Here is a 16,840-nt window from a genome sequence, read left to right as displayed (position 1 = left end):
AGTGGTTATCACCACAGCATCATCTGTTTCTCTTGGACTGCGCGGGTTTGAAACCTGCCGCTGATAATTTCTTTTCTATCGAAACATCCCTTGACATTCACTTGTGGATGGTTTCCTCTGAGGTCCGCCTAACTAGTCTTAGCCAAGCAGTCATCATAACAGATTCAAACTCTTGGAGTTGGTTCGAAACCTGCTGACAACATTTTTGTGGTGTATAGATCCTCAGAGGTCCATCTCAACTTAGTTACTAGGCCCAGTCATTGCGCCACAACCTCCTAAATTTTACATGATAGTCTGTCCACGGAAAGGAATTCTCCTTCATGCCCTGCGAAGGTGTCTCAGAAATGTAAGATATATCCTTGATGTACGTACGTGCTGGGGCCGGAGGTCAGAAAAATGCATTCCTGCAGCAAAACGGGGGCACCAGACAGATGTCAACAGAGGTCAATGTGAAATTCTAGAACACCCCATAACGGAAAGCTCAAGGCACCATGTAGGAGTGACCCACCGAGGCATGTATAACGGGAAAAAAAGGGCTCAGCGAGAACGGAACACAGACAACTTGACAAGCCAGTGTCAAATGATCGTAACCAAAAAGGCCCAGACGCGGGTGTAGTCAGAGGTTTTGGGAGATGGGAAACCCACCATGTTCGACAACAGCCCTCTTTCACTAACGTTGGGAGTCGGGGATCAACCTCACAATCGTTCGATCGCTCAATGAGACCCAAGAAATGCATAAACGTGACAAATAAAAATATGAGCATGAATGAAGACTGTCCTTAAGTATTCTTAGAAGGTACGTAATAATATAATACAAAGACAACAGTATTGGCACATGATAACATGACTTGCCCTCCACGGGCAGTCATAACACGACAAAGAAAAGTGAGGATATGAGAGTATGTGACACATCAATCGGAGATGTAAGGGAAACATAGGAAAGAAAAAGGCATACGACTAGGACAGGCATATATCAGGGAACGTACTGGCAGGGTTCTTCACAAGAAAATGTTGACGCCCTTGCAAGCACCACAAGGAGCGACAGCAAGACAGCGTCCTATGCCAATGATATGGTCATTGCCCAGTCGATTCCTCAGCTTCTCCAACTGCTGATCCCTAGAAACAAATCTCCTTTCGATCGAGCGTCGTACACCAGGACGGGCACTAGTGAATGGCGATACTGCCTCTGCAACATCATCAGTCGAGGTCCTAGGCGAAGTGCGCGACGCAGCCGCAGCCGCACCTGGCGTCCACGAGAGGGGAATAAAATTTGACAATGTCTGGAATGAAATTCGTGCCGCAAGCGGTGAAGACATAATTGACGATAAAGATGAAGTTGAGGCGTATCGATCAGGGTATTCACAAGTGTCGGAGGTATCTGATTTTGCTTCTGCTATCTCCTCAGAGGTACCGTAGTATCTGAGAGTTCCGTTGACTGTGAAAACCAAAGAGAAAAAGTTAGAACCCACTCATGGATGATCTGAGGTGAGGCTTAAATGCCGAACCATTTGTAGCACCCTTGGAACGCATCAGCGGAACAGGAACGCGAGATTTCGAAGGACTGAAAATCTTGGATGGTGATGGCGATACTGGTTGAGGAATGAAGGATGGGGTGCTCCCGCCGCGCCGTGACGGAGGGGTCATAAATGACGTCGCCGGATAGTCTGCTACTGCATTAAAACGATCAGACGTCCTTCTAGGCGGTGTAGCTGAAGAAGGCGGTGTGAGCGGCATGAACGAGCGCAGTGAAGTTGCACGAGGAATTGACGATGGCGAGTTACTTGTCCGGCTTGATGGACGGCTGCTGCTCTCTAAAGTCGGCGGCGAAGAGGACGGTGGAGTGATCGGCTCCTGTACCCTGGACTGAGGAAAAGTGAAGGGAGAAACATCATCTTCCTCATCATCAAAAGGCTCATAGATAACGACAGGTTTTCTTGCAACAGATACCGGCTCAGATTCTGTCGGAGGTGTGATGCAGATGACAGGTGGAGGACTGCAGACAGTTGGTGGAGGGTTGAATGTGAAACGGATCCCTCCCTCAACTTCCTCGCCAAGGAGTTCGTCATCATTCTCGTCATCAGCTTCGCCTTCATTGTCTTCGTCTTCTTCCGGCACAATATCAAGGCTCCTCGACGTCGGAATGTCGACGATAGTGCCAACGTCTGAAGGGATGACAAAGGGTGGCAGCTCATCGTCATCATCGCAGGAAAGACCGAACGTCGACGTGAACATCACTTTGCCCATCTCCTCAGAACTAAATGGCGGGGAATTTTCGACATCATCGAGGCATCCAAAGAACCGGTCAACCTCATCAGCATCACGCTTGACTGTGACAGGCTGACCCTTGGGGAACGTCCACGTCTTAGAAAGTGAATTGTGTCGAGAATGCAAAGACTTCGGCGGAGCGTGATTGGGCAATGAGCTGAGTCGGTTTGTAGCCTCGTTCAAGACTGAGACTGGCATGAGGTCGAGTTCGTCCCCGGAGCCAATGGATGAACCATCTGGACTCTGGAAACTGAGGTCGGAGTCTTCTGCGTCTTCGTAACCAGCCAACTCATTCTCCTCGTCAGAGAAATCGCAGTCGCAGCTGTCCTCGTCCTCGTCCTCATCTTCCTCTGTGACAGCATCGAGGGTCAATTCAGCCTTAGTAAAGCTTTGGTCGACAGACTCGACATCGGTTGAAGAGCCGTCAGAGTCAATGGACTGAAAGCCAAGTCCACGAGGACGGGTGCCATAAGATTGACTAGGCACTGAACCTTTGTCCTGCCCACCAACAGAAAATGGAATGGTGGGTGTATTAAGTAATCCGGCATCGTCAAGAACTTTTTCCAGCTCCGCGCGCCTGGTTCGCTCTTGTTCGAGTGCGGCGCGGAGGCGGATGACCTCATCAACTGCATGGTCAGCATCTCGGAGGCGAGCACGCAACCTGTCCAGCTCCTCCCTCATGCCATCACATTCCTTCTTGAATTGCTCGCTCTGGCTTATTGATTGCTGGAGCTCGGCATTCTTGCTACCGAGGGCGTTGTCCAGGCTACGCTTCTCGACTTCCAGTAGACCAAGCCGCGAGCGAGCCACCCAGGCCTCTCTTCTCTCAGCCTCGACTCGCCTTGCCAGGACGCCAGCTTGTTTATCTGCATCAGCTACACGCATGCGCCACCCATCTACGTCTCTCTTCAGCTCGTCACGCTCAGCTTTCAAATCCGAAATAAGTTGCAACATCTCGTCGCTTGGCTCGGAGGACGCTGCCGAAGCCTCCGAAGCCATGGAAAGGGGACGCGATCGGGACATTGATCGTGAACGTAGTGTGCGCTCGAGATCCATTATGCGAGCCAGGAGCACGTTATGAGATCTAAATAAAAAATGTTGCTCGGCTGTGGCAAGGGGCTGTTCTGCAACACATTCTACGTTATTTAACTCCGAAAACCGACGGTCGGTGGGAGTCGAACCAGGTGTGGGCAAAACACCCATGTCGCGAGGAATGGAGGCAACAGAACGTTTGTATGAAATGCTGCTGCGTTTCCTGCTGTTGTCGCGGAGCGAGGAGCTTTCGGATGAAAAAGAGCGACGTGAAGCGAGACTAAAGGAACCGGAAGAAGATGACGTGACAGTAGTGGAGTGGCGTTTCGTACTGCTTTTCGTGAGCTTGGCATTCGTAAGCGAGGTGTCAGAGCCAGATGTCAAGGCGAGTGATCTCAGACCATTGGACAGATGATTCGGCGTAAGAGTGGGCGTGGGGAGATTTCCGGGTGTGCAACTGGCAGCAGTTCCAGAAACAAGAGAGAGGGGCCTGAGATTGAGGCTGGCAGGACGGTGACGTGAAGCAGACTTTGTCACTGTAGAGGCTGAAGTAATAATGAGCGGAACAGTGGGAGCTTCCGTAAATTCCTCGACAACTTGGGCAACTTGGGCGGGACGTTCCTCTTGGGATTCCTCTTCTTCCTCTTCCTCCTCGACTAGTGTCTGAAGTTGATCTTTGGAGGTAGAAGTCGAGGGAAACATTTTGCCGAATGAATCACGTTTGCTCATGAGGCTACTAATGCCATGCCCACTGATACCAGTACCAGGAGGGAAAGACGGCTTGGTTGCTACATGTCATTTGTAAATATGGGCTGTGGGATCAAACGAGACACAACTCACGGAATTCAAAAGACCTTGTCAAACCGGGGGACGTGATATCAGGAATTTCGACCTTGGAGAAAGCAAGGTCAGGCTTTCCCTCAAGAGCCCAGAGTGCCCTGCGACGAATGGAATCCCTGTCGCCAAGATTTACGTTATCATCTGAATTAGTTGTTGGAAGGTCGGGAAGTGACACGCCCATAAGCTCTGCCGACTCGCGGCGAGTTGAAACAGAAGAACGACGTCTGTGATGGGAATTTGGGCGCTTTGAAGGGGGTGCATTTGAAGGTACGTTATTGAAAGAAAATTCAACTGGAGAGGGGAATGAAGGCGCAGAAGCAGAAATAGATAGTGTTGAAAGAGAAGAGATTGAACTGTTGCGAGAGCGAGATCGTCCGTGTGAATGCTTTGGAATGAAATTGTTTAAACTATTGGCTGGAGCGCCACCACCCATCTTGAATGACTCAAACTAAACGCAAATATGAACATAAGTCAAAGCAACGAAGAGTCCACTAACCCTCTGTTTAGCTGCCATATTGGATTCTTGAACTTTGTCGAAAGCGTCAAAGGTTTGGTCCATAATAACGTCGGAAGGAGTGTAACTTGAAGAGACTGTGTGGTTTAAAAGAAAGTAAGGACCCGTACGCTCAAGACGTCGGAATGGCAGGCGTCGAGGTTGTTGATGATGGCGAGCAGCAAACCCCAAGTCGAACCAATTTCCATCATCCAAGTATGCTCACATTTAAAACTCCGCTTCCCCCACCCTGAGATTCGGCAACGCTTACCTGTGAATTAAATGTGCTCGTGGGATGACCCTGTATATCCTCTAGATCGCCGCAGGAGACCACGCATGCATGAGCAGCCATGAGGTGGCAATATTGTTGTTCCCCATCGCAGTCAGTAGCTTGCAAAGTGCAAAGCGTCTGTCCAAATGGGGAAACCAACATGCGCCCCTAATGCGCGCTTCCCTCGCGAGTTCATTAATTTTTCGGGCGGAACCATACAACCAACTCACAAACTCGTAGAACTGCGGTCTTTTGTTCTTACATGCCTACCCTGATGGTTACCTTGATGTAATAGCTTGGATCCGCATGGCACAATTAAGTAGAATCCATATTTCGAAATTACTTGACACACCACGACAGTCTCACACCGCATGCATCACTTGAGAAGCGAGTAATCTCTATTAAGTATTCCACGTTATAAGTAGGTCTATGTGACAGATAAGATAAGAAGAATAAATGCGATAGATATGCAAATGCAAGGCGTACGTATTGCGGCGTGATGAAGCATGCAGGACTGAAAACAAGAACAGCGAAACGTAGCTTACGAAAAAAAGTACTGCGACTTCTTGATGGTCTCCACGTCAAAATCACCCTTCTTCGGCAAAGGTGGAAGCACAGCGCTCAAATCAACGAATTTGTCCACCAGAATTGAATCAGCGTCGTCCTCACCCGCACAGTCATCATCGCCTTCCTCGTGGTCCATGACTGCCGAAACATCCTTTTTGGCACCTTCGATTATGACCACGTTTTTGACGGGTCGTCCACGTTTGCCCGTCTTGGGCTTCGGAGTCTCAGCTTTCGGAGCCTCAGTCTGCGGAACCTCGGTCTCCGTTTTCTTTGAAATTTGGGCAATGGATCCGGCTTCATTGTCCGAAACATTAATGATGTGGTCAAACGACGTAAACCCGCCTTGACGGAGTGCATCTGCCTGTTCAGACGAAGCTACAATACGCACGCCCGCACCTTGGAGGTTCTTCAACAGCTGTCCGCTGCGAAGCGATGTGAGAGGAACCTTGTGGGATGCATATCGAGTCCGGAACTCTGTAGCCAGTTTCTCGAGTACATCAGAGGAATGCAGCGCAATGAATGTGTCTCGGATGATTTCAGACATCTTGTCGATGCTGCTAGCATGTGTCCAATAGGAGTCATGCACAGACGCAAATGTTAGGCCCTGGGTCTATAAACACGCCCATTAATCATAAAAATATCCGAAGCCAACGGAACCTACGCGACACTCAAGGGCGGTCAACATCATATGCGTAGCATCAAGACTATGAATGAAATTGGGCGGGAACGCCGACGCCTGCTTGACAGCGTTCACTTCAGCAGGCGCATTAGGGTCGGAGATGAACACGCTCTGAATGGCCGTCATGACTTGCTTGCGTTTCGTCTTGCGGTAGGGCTGTATGATGGGCAGGCCGAGGGGGGTCGTCCACACGACGGACGACATCTGTTCCTTCCTGATACGGTTCTTGGGGAGCGAAGAGCCATGCTTCTTGCGACCTTTGTGAGCTTGCAATGCGTCTGGGACGCGCTCAGCTGGGATAGACTTGGAGATCAGACGGGCGCAGAGGTTCAACCAGGTTTGAATGGCTTTGGCTCCTGAGAACAGATCACCGATGCAAAAGAGCACCTTTAAATAGACGAGTGAGTCTAAGGCTGTCGTGTGAGAGAGAATACACACCCTCTTGGCAAGGTAAGCACTAGCACCCCAACATTCTTCCTCTGGAATATCCTTCCTATCCTTAAGCTGTCTCTCAATCTGTTCACGAGCGCCGATATAAGTCACCCCATACACAGTAGTCATCACCTGCATCCCCACGTCAGCTCACAACTCCCCAATCAATTAACTCCCTAATCACTCACAGTCTGCTTAACCACCTTCCTCGAAACCCGACCAGAAAGCATAGCTGCATACTTATCGCCATTTTTCAGATCTTCCTCGAGTACCTTCTCCACCATGTTCGCAACGTACGTGTACACGTCCGACGGGCGGTCTGTCACGCTCAGATTGACTTGCGCGGCACCTTTGACATCACCGCCAAGAGCAGCGTAGTGCTGTAGCCCGTTACACGTCCCGTCCTGATGCACCGGGAGAGACGACAGGTACGCGTGTGGATCGCCTGATTCGAGCGCCGCGCGCAGTTCCATGCATGTTGCAAGACATTGCCACGGATCATCAGCTTTCACCCACCACATGTTACCCTGTTCGACGCGTCAGCACCAAGGTATAATAATAAGAAGGTGGAAACGCACGTCGAGAGGCTTTTCAGCGCTATCATACACATCCTCAAGATGATCCATCACGAACCTGACGCGCTCGTCAAAGTTCCCCTTATCGAACCCGTACAAGTTTGCAAGGTGGATTTTGAGCCACCGCAAGCCTTTTTCGCCGAGGGGCTGCGCTTCACCAAACATAAGCAGCCCACGACTGAGGTCATCGCCAATGTGGTTGAAATGGGGGGGAATGGGATACGCGCGTCCCCGGAAATCGAGGTTGTGAGGAAGGTACATTGTATCACCCAGAAACTTTCATTTTTCGTCAGATTGCTGGCGCGAAAGAGTAAGACGAAAACTTACAGCGCGGGCAATCTCGATCTTGTAGTTGACGCTACACCGATCAGAATGGTTGTTTGCTCTGTCCTGCATGAACGCCTTCAGACGCGTCCCGTACACACTTTTGGCTTTGATATCTGTGTTCATGTTCGGGAGCTTTTCTGGCTCTGGCTGGTCGTATACTGCTGGGGGGATCTTGCACAGCCGCTCACCAGAGTTCCAGACTTTGAGCACGATGTCGAAGATGTTCCGGTTGATTTTCCAAGGCGTGCTACCGAGAACGTCGAGTCCTGCGTACACGAGCTCCACATTACCGAGCGCGGTTGCATGCTCCAGATAGGTTTGCTGTTCTTGGCAGTCTTTGAAACGCATGGCGGCAGCTAGTAAATTAACATTGTTAGCGAGCCGTCGATAGAGGCTGACGGGTATACTCACATCGATTGTAGAGATATCCGCCCTGGTCGTGATTGAGCCACGGCTTGGGCTTGACGAGCATGGGCAGGTGACGCGGGTGAAGCGTTTCGCGCAATCCGTCTTTCGCAATGCGTTCTGAAACCACAGGGTTTAACCGAATGACACCGAGTTTCTGCCCGCGCACATATTCATAGGCATGGTAGAATGCTGGTTGATTCTCTTTACTGCGGAGAGTTCTCAATTGATGTAACATGCAAGAGACAAGCAGACTCACATCTCCTCGTTGGTGCGCTTATCAACAGCAGTCCGCTCAATCGTTGCCGAATCCATGAGACAGTCTACGAGGATACTCCCAACGCGCACCCTAAGTACCTGTGTCCACTCTGATGTCCACTCCTCGCTATCCTCCATGTACTTCGCAGCCGTCATCCGGCGCGCGTGCAGGTCCTTGTACCCGAGACCCGTGAAATAACCTGTGAACTCGCTTGGCCGTCCATGCGAAGGGATGGCGATATGATTGCGCTTGCACATCTCAGCTTTGTACTCATTCTCGACAGCGCGCCCGACGGTGAGCAGCGCACGAGCAGTTTTCATCCCATCCGAGACACCACCACTGCCTTGGAGGCGCATGATCTCAAGGATAGTAATGAGGGAGAGTTTCTCGGGTTTGACAAGTGAGAGGAAGGGGCCCATTTGTTGGACTTGCTTGTTTTGAGCTAGCTGGCGGTCAATGTAAATGTCTAAAAGACGCATCTATACTTACAGATTTTTGCCTCCGCAGCGATGATCTCTTGTATTTCTGCCTCGAGACGCTTCTTGAGCTTTTGGTGCCAGTCCCACATCCACTTTTGCAAATCTGCATGATGAAGTTCGCGGTTGCCTAGACCTAGCTCGTCAAAAAGTTTGGCTTCGTGACGGAGGCGTTCTACTGCAACGTCGTAGACAGATTCTTCTAGGAGCTTCTGTCGGGAAGCCAGGTCTTCTGGGAGGACGCGTCGTGCAAGGGTAACCTGAGCCAAGTGACTGCGGAGGTTATTGAGATTGAAGGGAACTTCTTCCTGAGGCTGCGCAGGTATTACATTCCCATTTTCGTCCAAGATTTCTTCAGAGGGTGTCTGGGGAGATATAAGCGAGATGCAAGCGAAAGAATACAATACGTACAGCGAGTCGTACGACAGGCTTAACCTCCGGGACGCCCTCCAATGGGTCTGGGACATGACTCCCCAGGAATTCTGCCTGCCCGAGTTCAGCCAGTATGCGAGGATGATTCAGATCTACGGCAGATTTAGTGAGTAGTTTTATGATATCCGAGGCTTCTTCTGACGATGCCAAAACGCGATCGGCGACGACGGCAGTAGGTGAAATGTCTCGCTCTACGATATTGCTAAGGAGGGTTGTCGGATTGGGCAAGTCGGAGAGGTGGACGGGCGTGTCGGACTCGGGATTAAATCTAGAAAAGTGATCAGGGCAATAAATTAAGGAGACGAATGCAGCATACCGTCTCCACGCTAACAGCATGATAGCATATGTGGACGCAGTCGGGTGGACTCTATCTGTACCCTTTTCCATGAGGTCGTAAAGGTGACACGCGTCCTCGACCCACAAAGTTCTATCCTCGGGCTCCTTGACAAATGCCATGTGGATATAGGCCTCCAAGAAAGAATTGTATATACGAGACTCGAGCAAGGATTCGCGAGACTTGCTAGTTCTAAGTTGATCGAAGATCTGCTTTGCACGGGGAACGTCATACAGGTTATGCAAACATGCATCCATGACAGCGAGCTGGTCCTGAGTTGGAGAATCAGTGAAGTAGAAGCTATTCAGAGCTGAAGCACGGTCGTCTGGAAGGGGGGTTGGCAGGATTGTGTACGGCGTTCTGCGCTTTAGAAAGCCGTTCATGGCTACAAGGTGGTTTGCCGGTACTTCCCTCTGGGCCAACATGGAAGGATAATCTGGATGGGGAAGAGGGACTTGGGCGAATGCGGTAGCAGGTGCATTTGTTGCTTTTGTAGGAGTTGAATAAAGACGAGCAGGACGAGGAAGACGTTGCCTAGAGTACGACAACAAAGTCGTCCGACGAGCACTCACTCCAAGCATTTTTATGAAGACGGACAGACACCAAAGCAAATTTAGACCTTTTGTGTGAATTGGCTTCGGCGAATCCCGAACACTGTCATATGGTGCGCGTCACTTATCATATATCATAGGGCACTAACGCAAACCCTTGAATAGCACCCATATTCTGTGTCACTATGCCCGCAATTGCAAAGCTTATACCAGAGGAGACTGTATTCTTCCTTTGCGACGTGCAAACACGTTTCAGTACGCTTGGTTTTGGATCCACTGTGAACAGCATCGATTGACTGTCGTATCATTCACTGTTGACATGAATCAGAGAATGCCATCTTCGGCTTTGACGAGCTTGTGTTGGCAATCAGTAAGATGCTCAAGATCGCAAAGGTATGATATGCGTATCAACTCCCTATCATGCCTTTACTCACATAAAGATACACAAGGTATTGGAGATCCCCGTAGTCGTCACGGAACAGAACCCCAAAGGTGGGACCATCCTCGTACTTCCTCTTCGAAATGAAATCATCCAAGAGGAAAGGCCTCGGAAACACCATCCCCGACATCGATTTGCCTTCCCTGGGGCCCCTTCTCCTTGCTACTATTGAGAAAGGGCTCTTCTCCATGGTGACACCGGAAGTGAAGACCCTGCTCCACGAACGCCCACAGATAAAATCCGTGGTGCTTTTTGGTATCGAGGTGAGTTTACCCACCAACAACCGGCTCATTAGTCAAATCGCTCCATTCAGTCACATGTCTGCGTGTTGCAATCTGCTCTGGATTTTATCGAGGCAGGATACAATGTCCATGTGATAGCAGATGGTGTCTCTAGCTGTAATAAAGAAGAGATCCCCTTTGCCCTGGCGCGGATTCGACAGAGTGGTGGATACATCACTACGAGCGAGAGTGCGGCATTTCAACTGCAACGTGCGTGCTTTTCGTTCCGGATTGTGGGGGGGCCTACTCATTGATTCTAGGGGATGCCGGTGTTCCCGGGTTCAAATTGTTCTCAAACGTCATAAAGGAAGAGAAGGATAACACGGTAAGAACGTTGCAGAAGCTGTTACAGTACCGCGCTGTCTTGTAGACTGTAATTTCCCTGCAGTTATTCATCATGATTGTGTATCATATTTTCCCATTCCAGAGAGCAGAGCTTTACTCAGTCACACAAGCAAGAGTGGGGATCGCAACGAGCGCATCAAGACCATCAAGGCATCCATTCGTGACGATTTTCTAAGCGCTTCTTCGGTAACAAATATATTCGACTTGCTCGGACATCCACATATTGTAAAGACGGAGCGTTTAATCCCGCAGAAGCAGTTCGCGCCGATACTATATCATAGATCCGGGCTGGTCACCAGTCTAGACGCCATGCGCGCGCTCCACTCGAGCCCCTTTGCTGACGCGTTCTCGAACAATCTAAAGGCGAGCAGAATGAGGACAAACCATATACATCCAAGTATGCGACGATACACCTCCTGTTGTTTAAAGTGCATCCGTCAACCATGCTGTCCGTGACCTACTCAATTCGTGTGTGGTAACATCGGCCATTCATTCGGAGCATCCACGGTTCTTGCTTTACTATTGAGCAACCTGGCGAGTCGACATAAATGGGATGTTCGAGGTTTGTGCATTTCTCCAGCAGATCTTGAGGCACTCAAACATATGTGCATCAAGTGGCTAGATATTGGAACTTCAGTATTTTCTCCAGTCGCTTAGAGCTAGTTCGGAAACTCAATGTTGGCCAATATTTACTTTGTTGATGTTTACACGAAGTTCATCGGCATCGTCCCGAGATGTCGGAGCTTGAACTTTGTCTCTGTCCTACTGTACATATTATTGATGGATATCTACCCTCATCTTACCCTAGAGCGGTGCAAGAGGCTTTTTGCTGGTGCTGTCGTGATCACTGTGATCTGTGCCCAGTACACTACTCTTCTCATGGCCCAACCTGAAGTCAATGCTCCCTGTCAGCCCAAGGCCCCCTCTGTCCATTGGAATGAGGATGACATTGCTACCCTTATCGACTATCTATATGAGCATCACTCACAGGCTGAAGGGGGAGGCAACTTCAAGCAACAGGTTCTTGAGAATGCTGCAGTGTTCATCAACACCCATAAGCCACTTCAAGCCAAGCAGTCAGGTGCACTGAAGACAGCAAAAGCAGTTCAAAGCAAGTGGACATTAGTATGTCAGATTTGATCTGCTCTGATCTAAGCTAACAAGTCCTCTAGCTCAAAGCCACCTTCAATTCTATTGAGAAGTACTGCAACCAGACAGGGGTCCACTGGGACAATGAGACTGGAGCTGGGATCAAAGGATCTGTGGCTGATGCTGTGTGGAAATCATATCTTGCTGTCAAGATATTTCCCTGCATTTTTATATTGATTTGAGAGCTTACATCCTGTTAGGTAAACCAACCCATGCATTCATTCCACAACAAAGGATGGGAGCACTACAAAAAAATGCAGGCCATTATACCATTGGGTGGCGCTAGAGGACAGGATGCTTTTTGTCCAGGTAGTGCTATTCCCTCCATCACCAATCTTGACACTGACCTTGTGGATGCTGCCCCACAGGCTGCTGTTCCAACTGCCACTGCTGCTGGCCCATCAAGTGCTTGTGCCGGCCCATCAAGTGCTGCTGCCATCACTACTTCCATCACTAGCTCCACTGCAGCACATTCCACTGCAGCACATTCCACTGCTATGTCTACCGCTGCTGGCTCTAATGCTAGCAAGCGCCTGTATTCAGATGTGATGGGGGACATTGAGACAATGTCATTTGGCTCCACACACATGTCGTCCATGCAACCTCCTTCCACCACATTGGTGTCATCCCCCCTGTCCAAGAAACCACAGACACCAGTGGTGTCCCAGAACAGCCACATCACAAAGATTAGCAGTGCCACCAAGGCTGTGAAGATCACACTGGCAGCTGCTGTGGTGGGGATGCAAGGCACCATCAACTGGCTCACTGATGTCTTTGAATGGTTTGTTAGAGGAGGGCCCGATGGTGCGCAAGGTAGTGAGGACTTGGTGATGTGAGCTGTCAAAATCTTGGAAGGCAAAGACTCTGACCTACCGCTGGGCCAGCAGGCTGCATTGATCACTACGATTGGCTCAAAGGGCAACAAACATTATCTGAAGTTCTACATGAATATGCAGGAGAAGTGTATGAGGCATGCATTTGTGGTGAAGCTGATTGGTGAGGAAGTTGATGCAGGTGATGCTGGTCCAGTGCATGCTGATGCTGAAATGATGGGCTGAGTTGTCTATGTTGTTTGTTTTCAATCATGTTGTGTCGCTCGCTACTTCTCTATACTTTGTACTACTACCTGTGGCCAATAACAAAGCGCTTTCTTCATTGATTTGGAGCAGACTAAGTACATCAGTAAATTCACACATTGCTTAGCTTCCTTTTTTGCAACTTGCCACCAGCTAATTTCCCAAAAAGGCATGGATAAGTCCCTCACAAGAATGGTGACACCAACTTGCTGTAAACTTGCCACAAGGCAATTTTAAGTCGACAAAGCAGGTGCCTCCTCTTGGCCATGACTTATTTCAATCTTTTCTAGCTTTTTGGGCAATTATTTTTAACAGTAGCACTTATTTCTCCATTGCATTGTGCAAATTGTTGATTCTTATTTCACTTATTTCACTTATTTCACACTTTTAATATAAAAATAACCACAAAAACACTGGCATTTTGTAAATTAAGCGAGGGAAAGAGCATGCAAGTACTAGTAAGTAGTGAAATATAGACGTCAAGCAAGAACAAGCACGAGAGATTCAATATACTATGCAGCACCTAGTAGTAGTGAATGACTCTACAAAATCATCAGTTAGGGAATAGTAGTGAACAATGAAATGGTACTACCAGTCGTCATAGATGAGTGCATGCTCATCATCGGAATCCTTGCTGTCAAGAGCGGCGGGTGCACCATGCCTCTTTGTGGCAATGTCCTTGGTGCGCTCCCAGATGTCCTGGATGACCGACTCTCAGAGGTGGTTGATAGACTTCATGTATCCCCTGGTCACCTCACTGTAGTTTGTGTCCGAAAACACCTTGAGAGTGCTACTGGGCTTGCCTGAGGCTTTGTTCATGGTGTGTGGGACCTTGATGGCCTTTCCTTTGCTGTTGACTTTCAGTTCACTGACGCACATGTCCCCACTGAAAATATTGAGGGCACGTTCCATCTGAAACACGAGAAATGAGTTAGTCGTGGTATGACGGGAGAATGAATATACATGCCGCTGCAGTGGCAAGACTAAGGGCGCCCTTTGTGTGTGTGACTGTCCTGTGGTTGTCAACAATGCCCCAAGTAGCACACCTATGCTGTACAAGAACTTGAATGAGGAGTTCAGATTGAAAAGGCTGCTTGAATTTGCTGTCCTCAGTGACGGTCCCATACAAGAAAGCTAACTTGAGATGTAAGTTTTTTGCAAGATTTTTGCAATCCTCATCAGTCTCCACATCATCCTGTGATGACATGAAGTGCGTAAGTACTGTGATGGCAGTAGTGCCAACACTGTTGTGCCACTCTGATAGCTGCTGGGTAGCCTAATAAAAAAATAAAACACAATCAGATATGAAATGCGTCAAAAATGACTTACTAAAGCCATAACCGGCCCATCAATGGTGACCATGTGAGGTATATCCTTGTAGACCACATTCCAAGTGTCTTGCATAATAGTGCAAAGCGTCATCTCCAACTTGAGTCGGCCCCAAACTTCGTCTTGATCCCCAACAGTGGAAATGAGGGTAGGAATGAAGACTGAGCTCCACCTAGTGACTGCCCAAGGACCTCCAGGAAGGTTTTTGATCCTGTAAGCAGAACAGGGGAGGATCTCCACCTCTACAGATTTCAGCATGGCGCCAGAAGTAGCACTCGAGATGCTGGAAAGACTATGAGTGTGTGCGATAGAAGACTTTGTCCGCTTTGCCACAGGAGCTCTGTGTTTGACGCCAACATTAGTCTACATAATTTGTAGTTAGTATGATTTAAAAATAATAACTGAAGCTTACTACTGCAGAAGTGACCCACAAGGATACTGGTTTGGATTTGGTCTTGACCACCACAGGCTTGATGTGATTCACAAATTCAATATCAGATGAAGGTGCATCTTCCTCAATCGCAAAGGCATGATTATCTGTGAAGTTGTCATTGACAATGAAGTCATCCTCAATCAGGTCATCCTCCAGCAGGGCATCCTCGATCTCATCATCATTGGTCAGGATATCTATGAGTTTGTGCTTGACACTTGTCATGGCAGAGTGGGATGTTTGAGTTTGAGCAAGAGCTGCAGCTCAACGGATATCAGCATCATAATATCCTCTGGGGACCTGCATAGAAGGAGGAGGCTCGAGGTCAGATTCCATATTGGTGTTGGATCCATAGTTAACAAGGGAAGCTACTACTGGGGGAGCTGCCTCAACGTTCATTTCATCATTGGCAACAATGTCAGACTAAATTGCATTGAGCTGTTGAGGAGTCAGATTGGTGTTTTGATAGGCATGAATGGTTTGTACTGAAGTATCAGGAACCTTAGAAGAAATCTTGACGCCCTGGTAATGCAGTTAACGCAATAAAAAGAACTGGGTAATTGAACTCACCTGAGCAGCCCTTGGTTTAGACATATGGGCAAGGGCTTGAGAGTGCTTGACTGATTTGTCCAAATCATCGTCTGCAAATAGGGTCGTAAAATGATCTGCCACGTTGTCAGCCCCAGCATCAGCGATTGTGTCAATGGGTGTGAGTGGGGCACCACCACTACTAATAGTACTCCCCATAGTTAGTTTAGAGGAGGGAGCAGTACTAGAGAAGTTGGAAGGCATTGTAGATAATTTTTTCCTCAAGCTGGAGGATGGCTTTGAACCAGCAGGAGGAATATCAGTCCTCCAACCCAAGATGCACTTGGCAGCAATACCATAATCTTTAGTAGAGCTATCATCATGGACCATTAGATTGAAAAAGAAAAGAGCCATTTCAGTGAGATGGTGCAACATAGTTGAGAAGCAAACATCTTACACATCATCAAGCTTCTTATTGTCATCATGTGCCATTGTTGATTCATCGATAAGGCCCACAGCTTGGATTGCATCTCTCACTGGCGTCTTCACTGGTAACACTTTCCTCTTCTCCTTCTTCTCGCATGACCCTGGCACTTGCACCTCTTCCTCAGCATCACTCTCAGGATGTTTGACGTTAGCACCAGTTGCTAATTTACCTCCCACTCTACCACCCTTGCCATCAGCGCTAACGGCCTTATCCTCAGCCATAGTCGAGTTGGAGGTCTCCATGGCTTTTACAGCCTTTTTAACAGGGTGTGGGTGGGGACGAGTAGGCTTTGGTGCATCAGCTCATTTAGCGGCTTGATCTGTCTCCATTTGTTTCTGAAAAGTAGCAATCTGGTTATGTGCTTCAAGTTCAGCCATTTCACTTGCCCTCTTTTCCTCTTCTTTGCACTGATCGTCAGCGGCCTTTTGAGCTTTGGTATGTCTCTTTATGTGGCCTTTGCCCCCAGTCAGGATATAACCTGGATGCTGAGTTGCATTTTTAGCTTGGGTCATCACACATTTCGAAACTGTGCTGGCAGGCTGAGACATGGTATCAACGGAGGGTTTAGGAGGCTGAAGAAAGAGAAAATTTGACTAGTGGTGGCTGACAACAAGGTGAGTTTCGTCACAACTCTCCAAAAAATGTTGCCTAAGCTGACTCTGAATAAATACATATGACCCTACTTTGCTCTGATGTACCTACTAATATACTAGCGCAATATTTTGCCGTTGCCATTAATATTGGGAGTCTCCAGCATTTTTCAGGCACTCCAATCCAACACTTTGCCTGTGGGACATTGATGTCATGGTTCACCAACACCTTTCTGATGAGGAGATAG

The 16,840-nt window shown here is 48.6% G+C and overlaps 7 protein-coding genes across 7 annotated transcripts; 2 read left to right on the top strand and 5 right to left on the bottom strand.

The window, feature by feature from the left end:
- Window positions 1-607: 607 nt before the first annotated feature.
- BJ212DRAFT_1340918 (uncharacterized protein) lies at window positions 608-5,196 on the bottom strand. The gene is made up of 6 exons (XM_041335125.1): window positions 5,132-5,196; window positions 4,634-5,079; window positions 4,138-4,585; window positions 1,506-4,085; window positions 1,244-1,435; window positions 608-1,186 (listed from the first exon to the last, which is right to left on the bottom strand). The coding sequence occupies exons 2-6, from the start codon at window positions 4,694-4,696 to the stop codon at window positions 999-1,001; spliced, it is 3,471 nt and encodes a 1,156-aa protein (XP_041195852.1). The 5' UTR covers window positions 4,697-5,079; window positions 5,132-5,196; the 3' UTR covers window positions 608-998.
- Window positions 5,197-5,442: 246 nt separating this feature from the next.
- BJ212DRAFT_1266582 (uncharacterized protein) lies at window positions 5,443-9,440 on the bottom strand (the record flags this gene model as incomplete). Its single annotated transcript, XM_041330586.1, has 12 exons — window positions 5,443-5,706; window positions 5,779-6,078; window positions 6,130-6,534; window positions 6,586-6,711; window positions 6,768-7,106; window positions 7,158-7,430; window positions 7,482-7,837; window positions 7,893-8,095; window positions 8,146-8,591; window positions 8,621-8,986; window positions 9,045-9,321; window positions 9,370-9,440. 12 exons carry the CDS (start codon window positions 9,438-9,440, stop codon window positions 5,443-5,445), a joined length of 3,426 nt encoding a protein of 1,141 aa, XP_041195851.1.
- Window positions 9,441-9,578: 138 nt separating this feature from the next.
- On the bottom strand, window positions 9,579-9,968 carry BJ212DRAFT_1266168 (uncharacterized protein; the record flags this gene model as incomplete). Its single annotated transcript, XM_041330549.1, has 1 exon — window positions 9,579-9,968. A coding segment is annotated over one exon (390 nt), but the record flags the coding sequence as incomplete, so codon positions are not given.
- A 155-nt stretch (window positions 9,969-10,123) lies between these two features.
- On the top strand, window positions 10,124-11,028 carry BJ212DRAFT_1266430 (Isochorismatase-like protein; the record flags this gene model as incomplete). Its single annotated transcript, XM_041330567.1, has 6 exons — window positions 10,124-10,193; window positions 10,267-10,331; window positions 10,388-10,430; window positions 10,483-10,640; window positions 10,691-10,868; window positions 10,919-11,028. The coding sequence occupies 6 exons, from the start codon at window positions 10,124-10,126 to the stop codon at window positions 11,026-11,028; spliced, it is 624 nt and encodes a 207-aa protein (XP_041195849.1).
- A 650-nt stretch (window positions 11,029-11,678) lies between these two features.
- On the top strand, window positions 11,679-13,210 carry BJ212DRAFT_1297943 (uncharacterized protein; the record flags this gene model as incomplete). Its single annotated transcript, XM_041332641.1, has 4 exons — window positions 11,679-12,128; window positions 12,176-12,277; window positions 12,353-12,956; window positions 13,008-13,210. The coding sequence occupies 4 exons, from the start codon at window positions 11,679-11,681 to the stop codon at window positions 13,208-13,210; spliced, it is 1,359 nt and encodes a 452-aa protein (XP_041195848.1).
- A 732-nt stretch (window positions 13,211-13,942) lies between these two features.
- On the bottom strand, window positions 13,943-14,504 carry BJ212DRAFT_1266732 (uncharacterized protein; the record flags this gene model as incomplete). Its single annotated transcript, XM_041330601.1, has 2 exons — window positions 13,943-14,197; window positions 14,292-14,504. Coding segments are annotated over 2 exons (468 nt in total), but the record flags the coding sequence as incomplete, so codon positions are not given.
- A 747-nt stretch (window positions 14,505-15,251) lies between these two features.
- Window positions 15,252-16,223, bottom strand: BJ212DRAFT_1478682 (uncharacterized protein; the record flags this gene model as incomplete). Its single annotated transcript, XM_041339740.1, has 4 exons — window positions 15,252-15,410; window positions 15,474-15,509; window positions 15,558-15,888; window positions 15,973-16,223. 4 exons carry the CDS (start codon window positions 16,221-16,223, stop codon window positions 15,252-15,254), a joined length of 777 nt encoding a protein of 258 aa, XP_041195846.1.
- Window positions 16,224-16,840: the final 617 nt, after the last annotated feature.

This window comes from Suillus subaureus, assembly GCF_016647635.1.
Source record: "Suillus subaureus strain MN1 chromosome Unknown BJ212scaffold_8, whole genome shotgun sequence".
Classification (NCBI taxonomy): Eukaryota; Fungi; Basidiomycota; class Agaricomycetes; order Boletales; family Suillaceae; genus Suillus; species Suillus subaureus.
Note: the sequence above shows the minus strand (reverse complement) of the source record. Positions and strands in the feature narration are given on the sequence as shown.

Bases quoted from the DNA above. Each gene is read 5' to 3' on its own strand.
- BJ212DRAFT_1340918 (XM_041335125.1), bottom strand. From the start codon at position 4,696: ATGGACCAAACCTTTGACGCTTTCGACAAAGTTCAAGAATCCAATATG. The intron at 4,586-4,633 runs GTTAGTGGACTC...ATTTGCGTTTAG, and splicing joins ATATGGCAGCTAAACAGAGG to TTTGAGTCATTCAAGATGGG. The intron at 1,187-1,243 runs GTGCGGCTGCGG...ATGATGTTGCAG, and splicing joins TCCCCTCTCGTGGACGCCAG to AGGCAGTATCGCCATTCACT.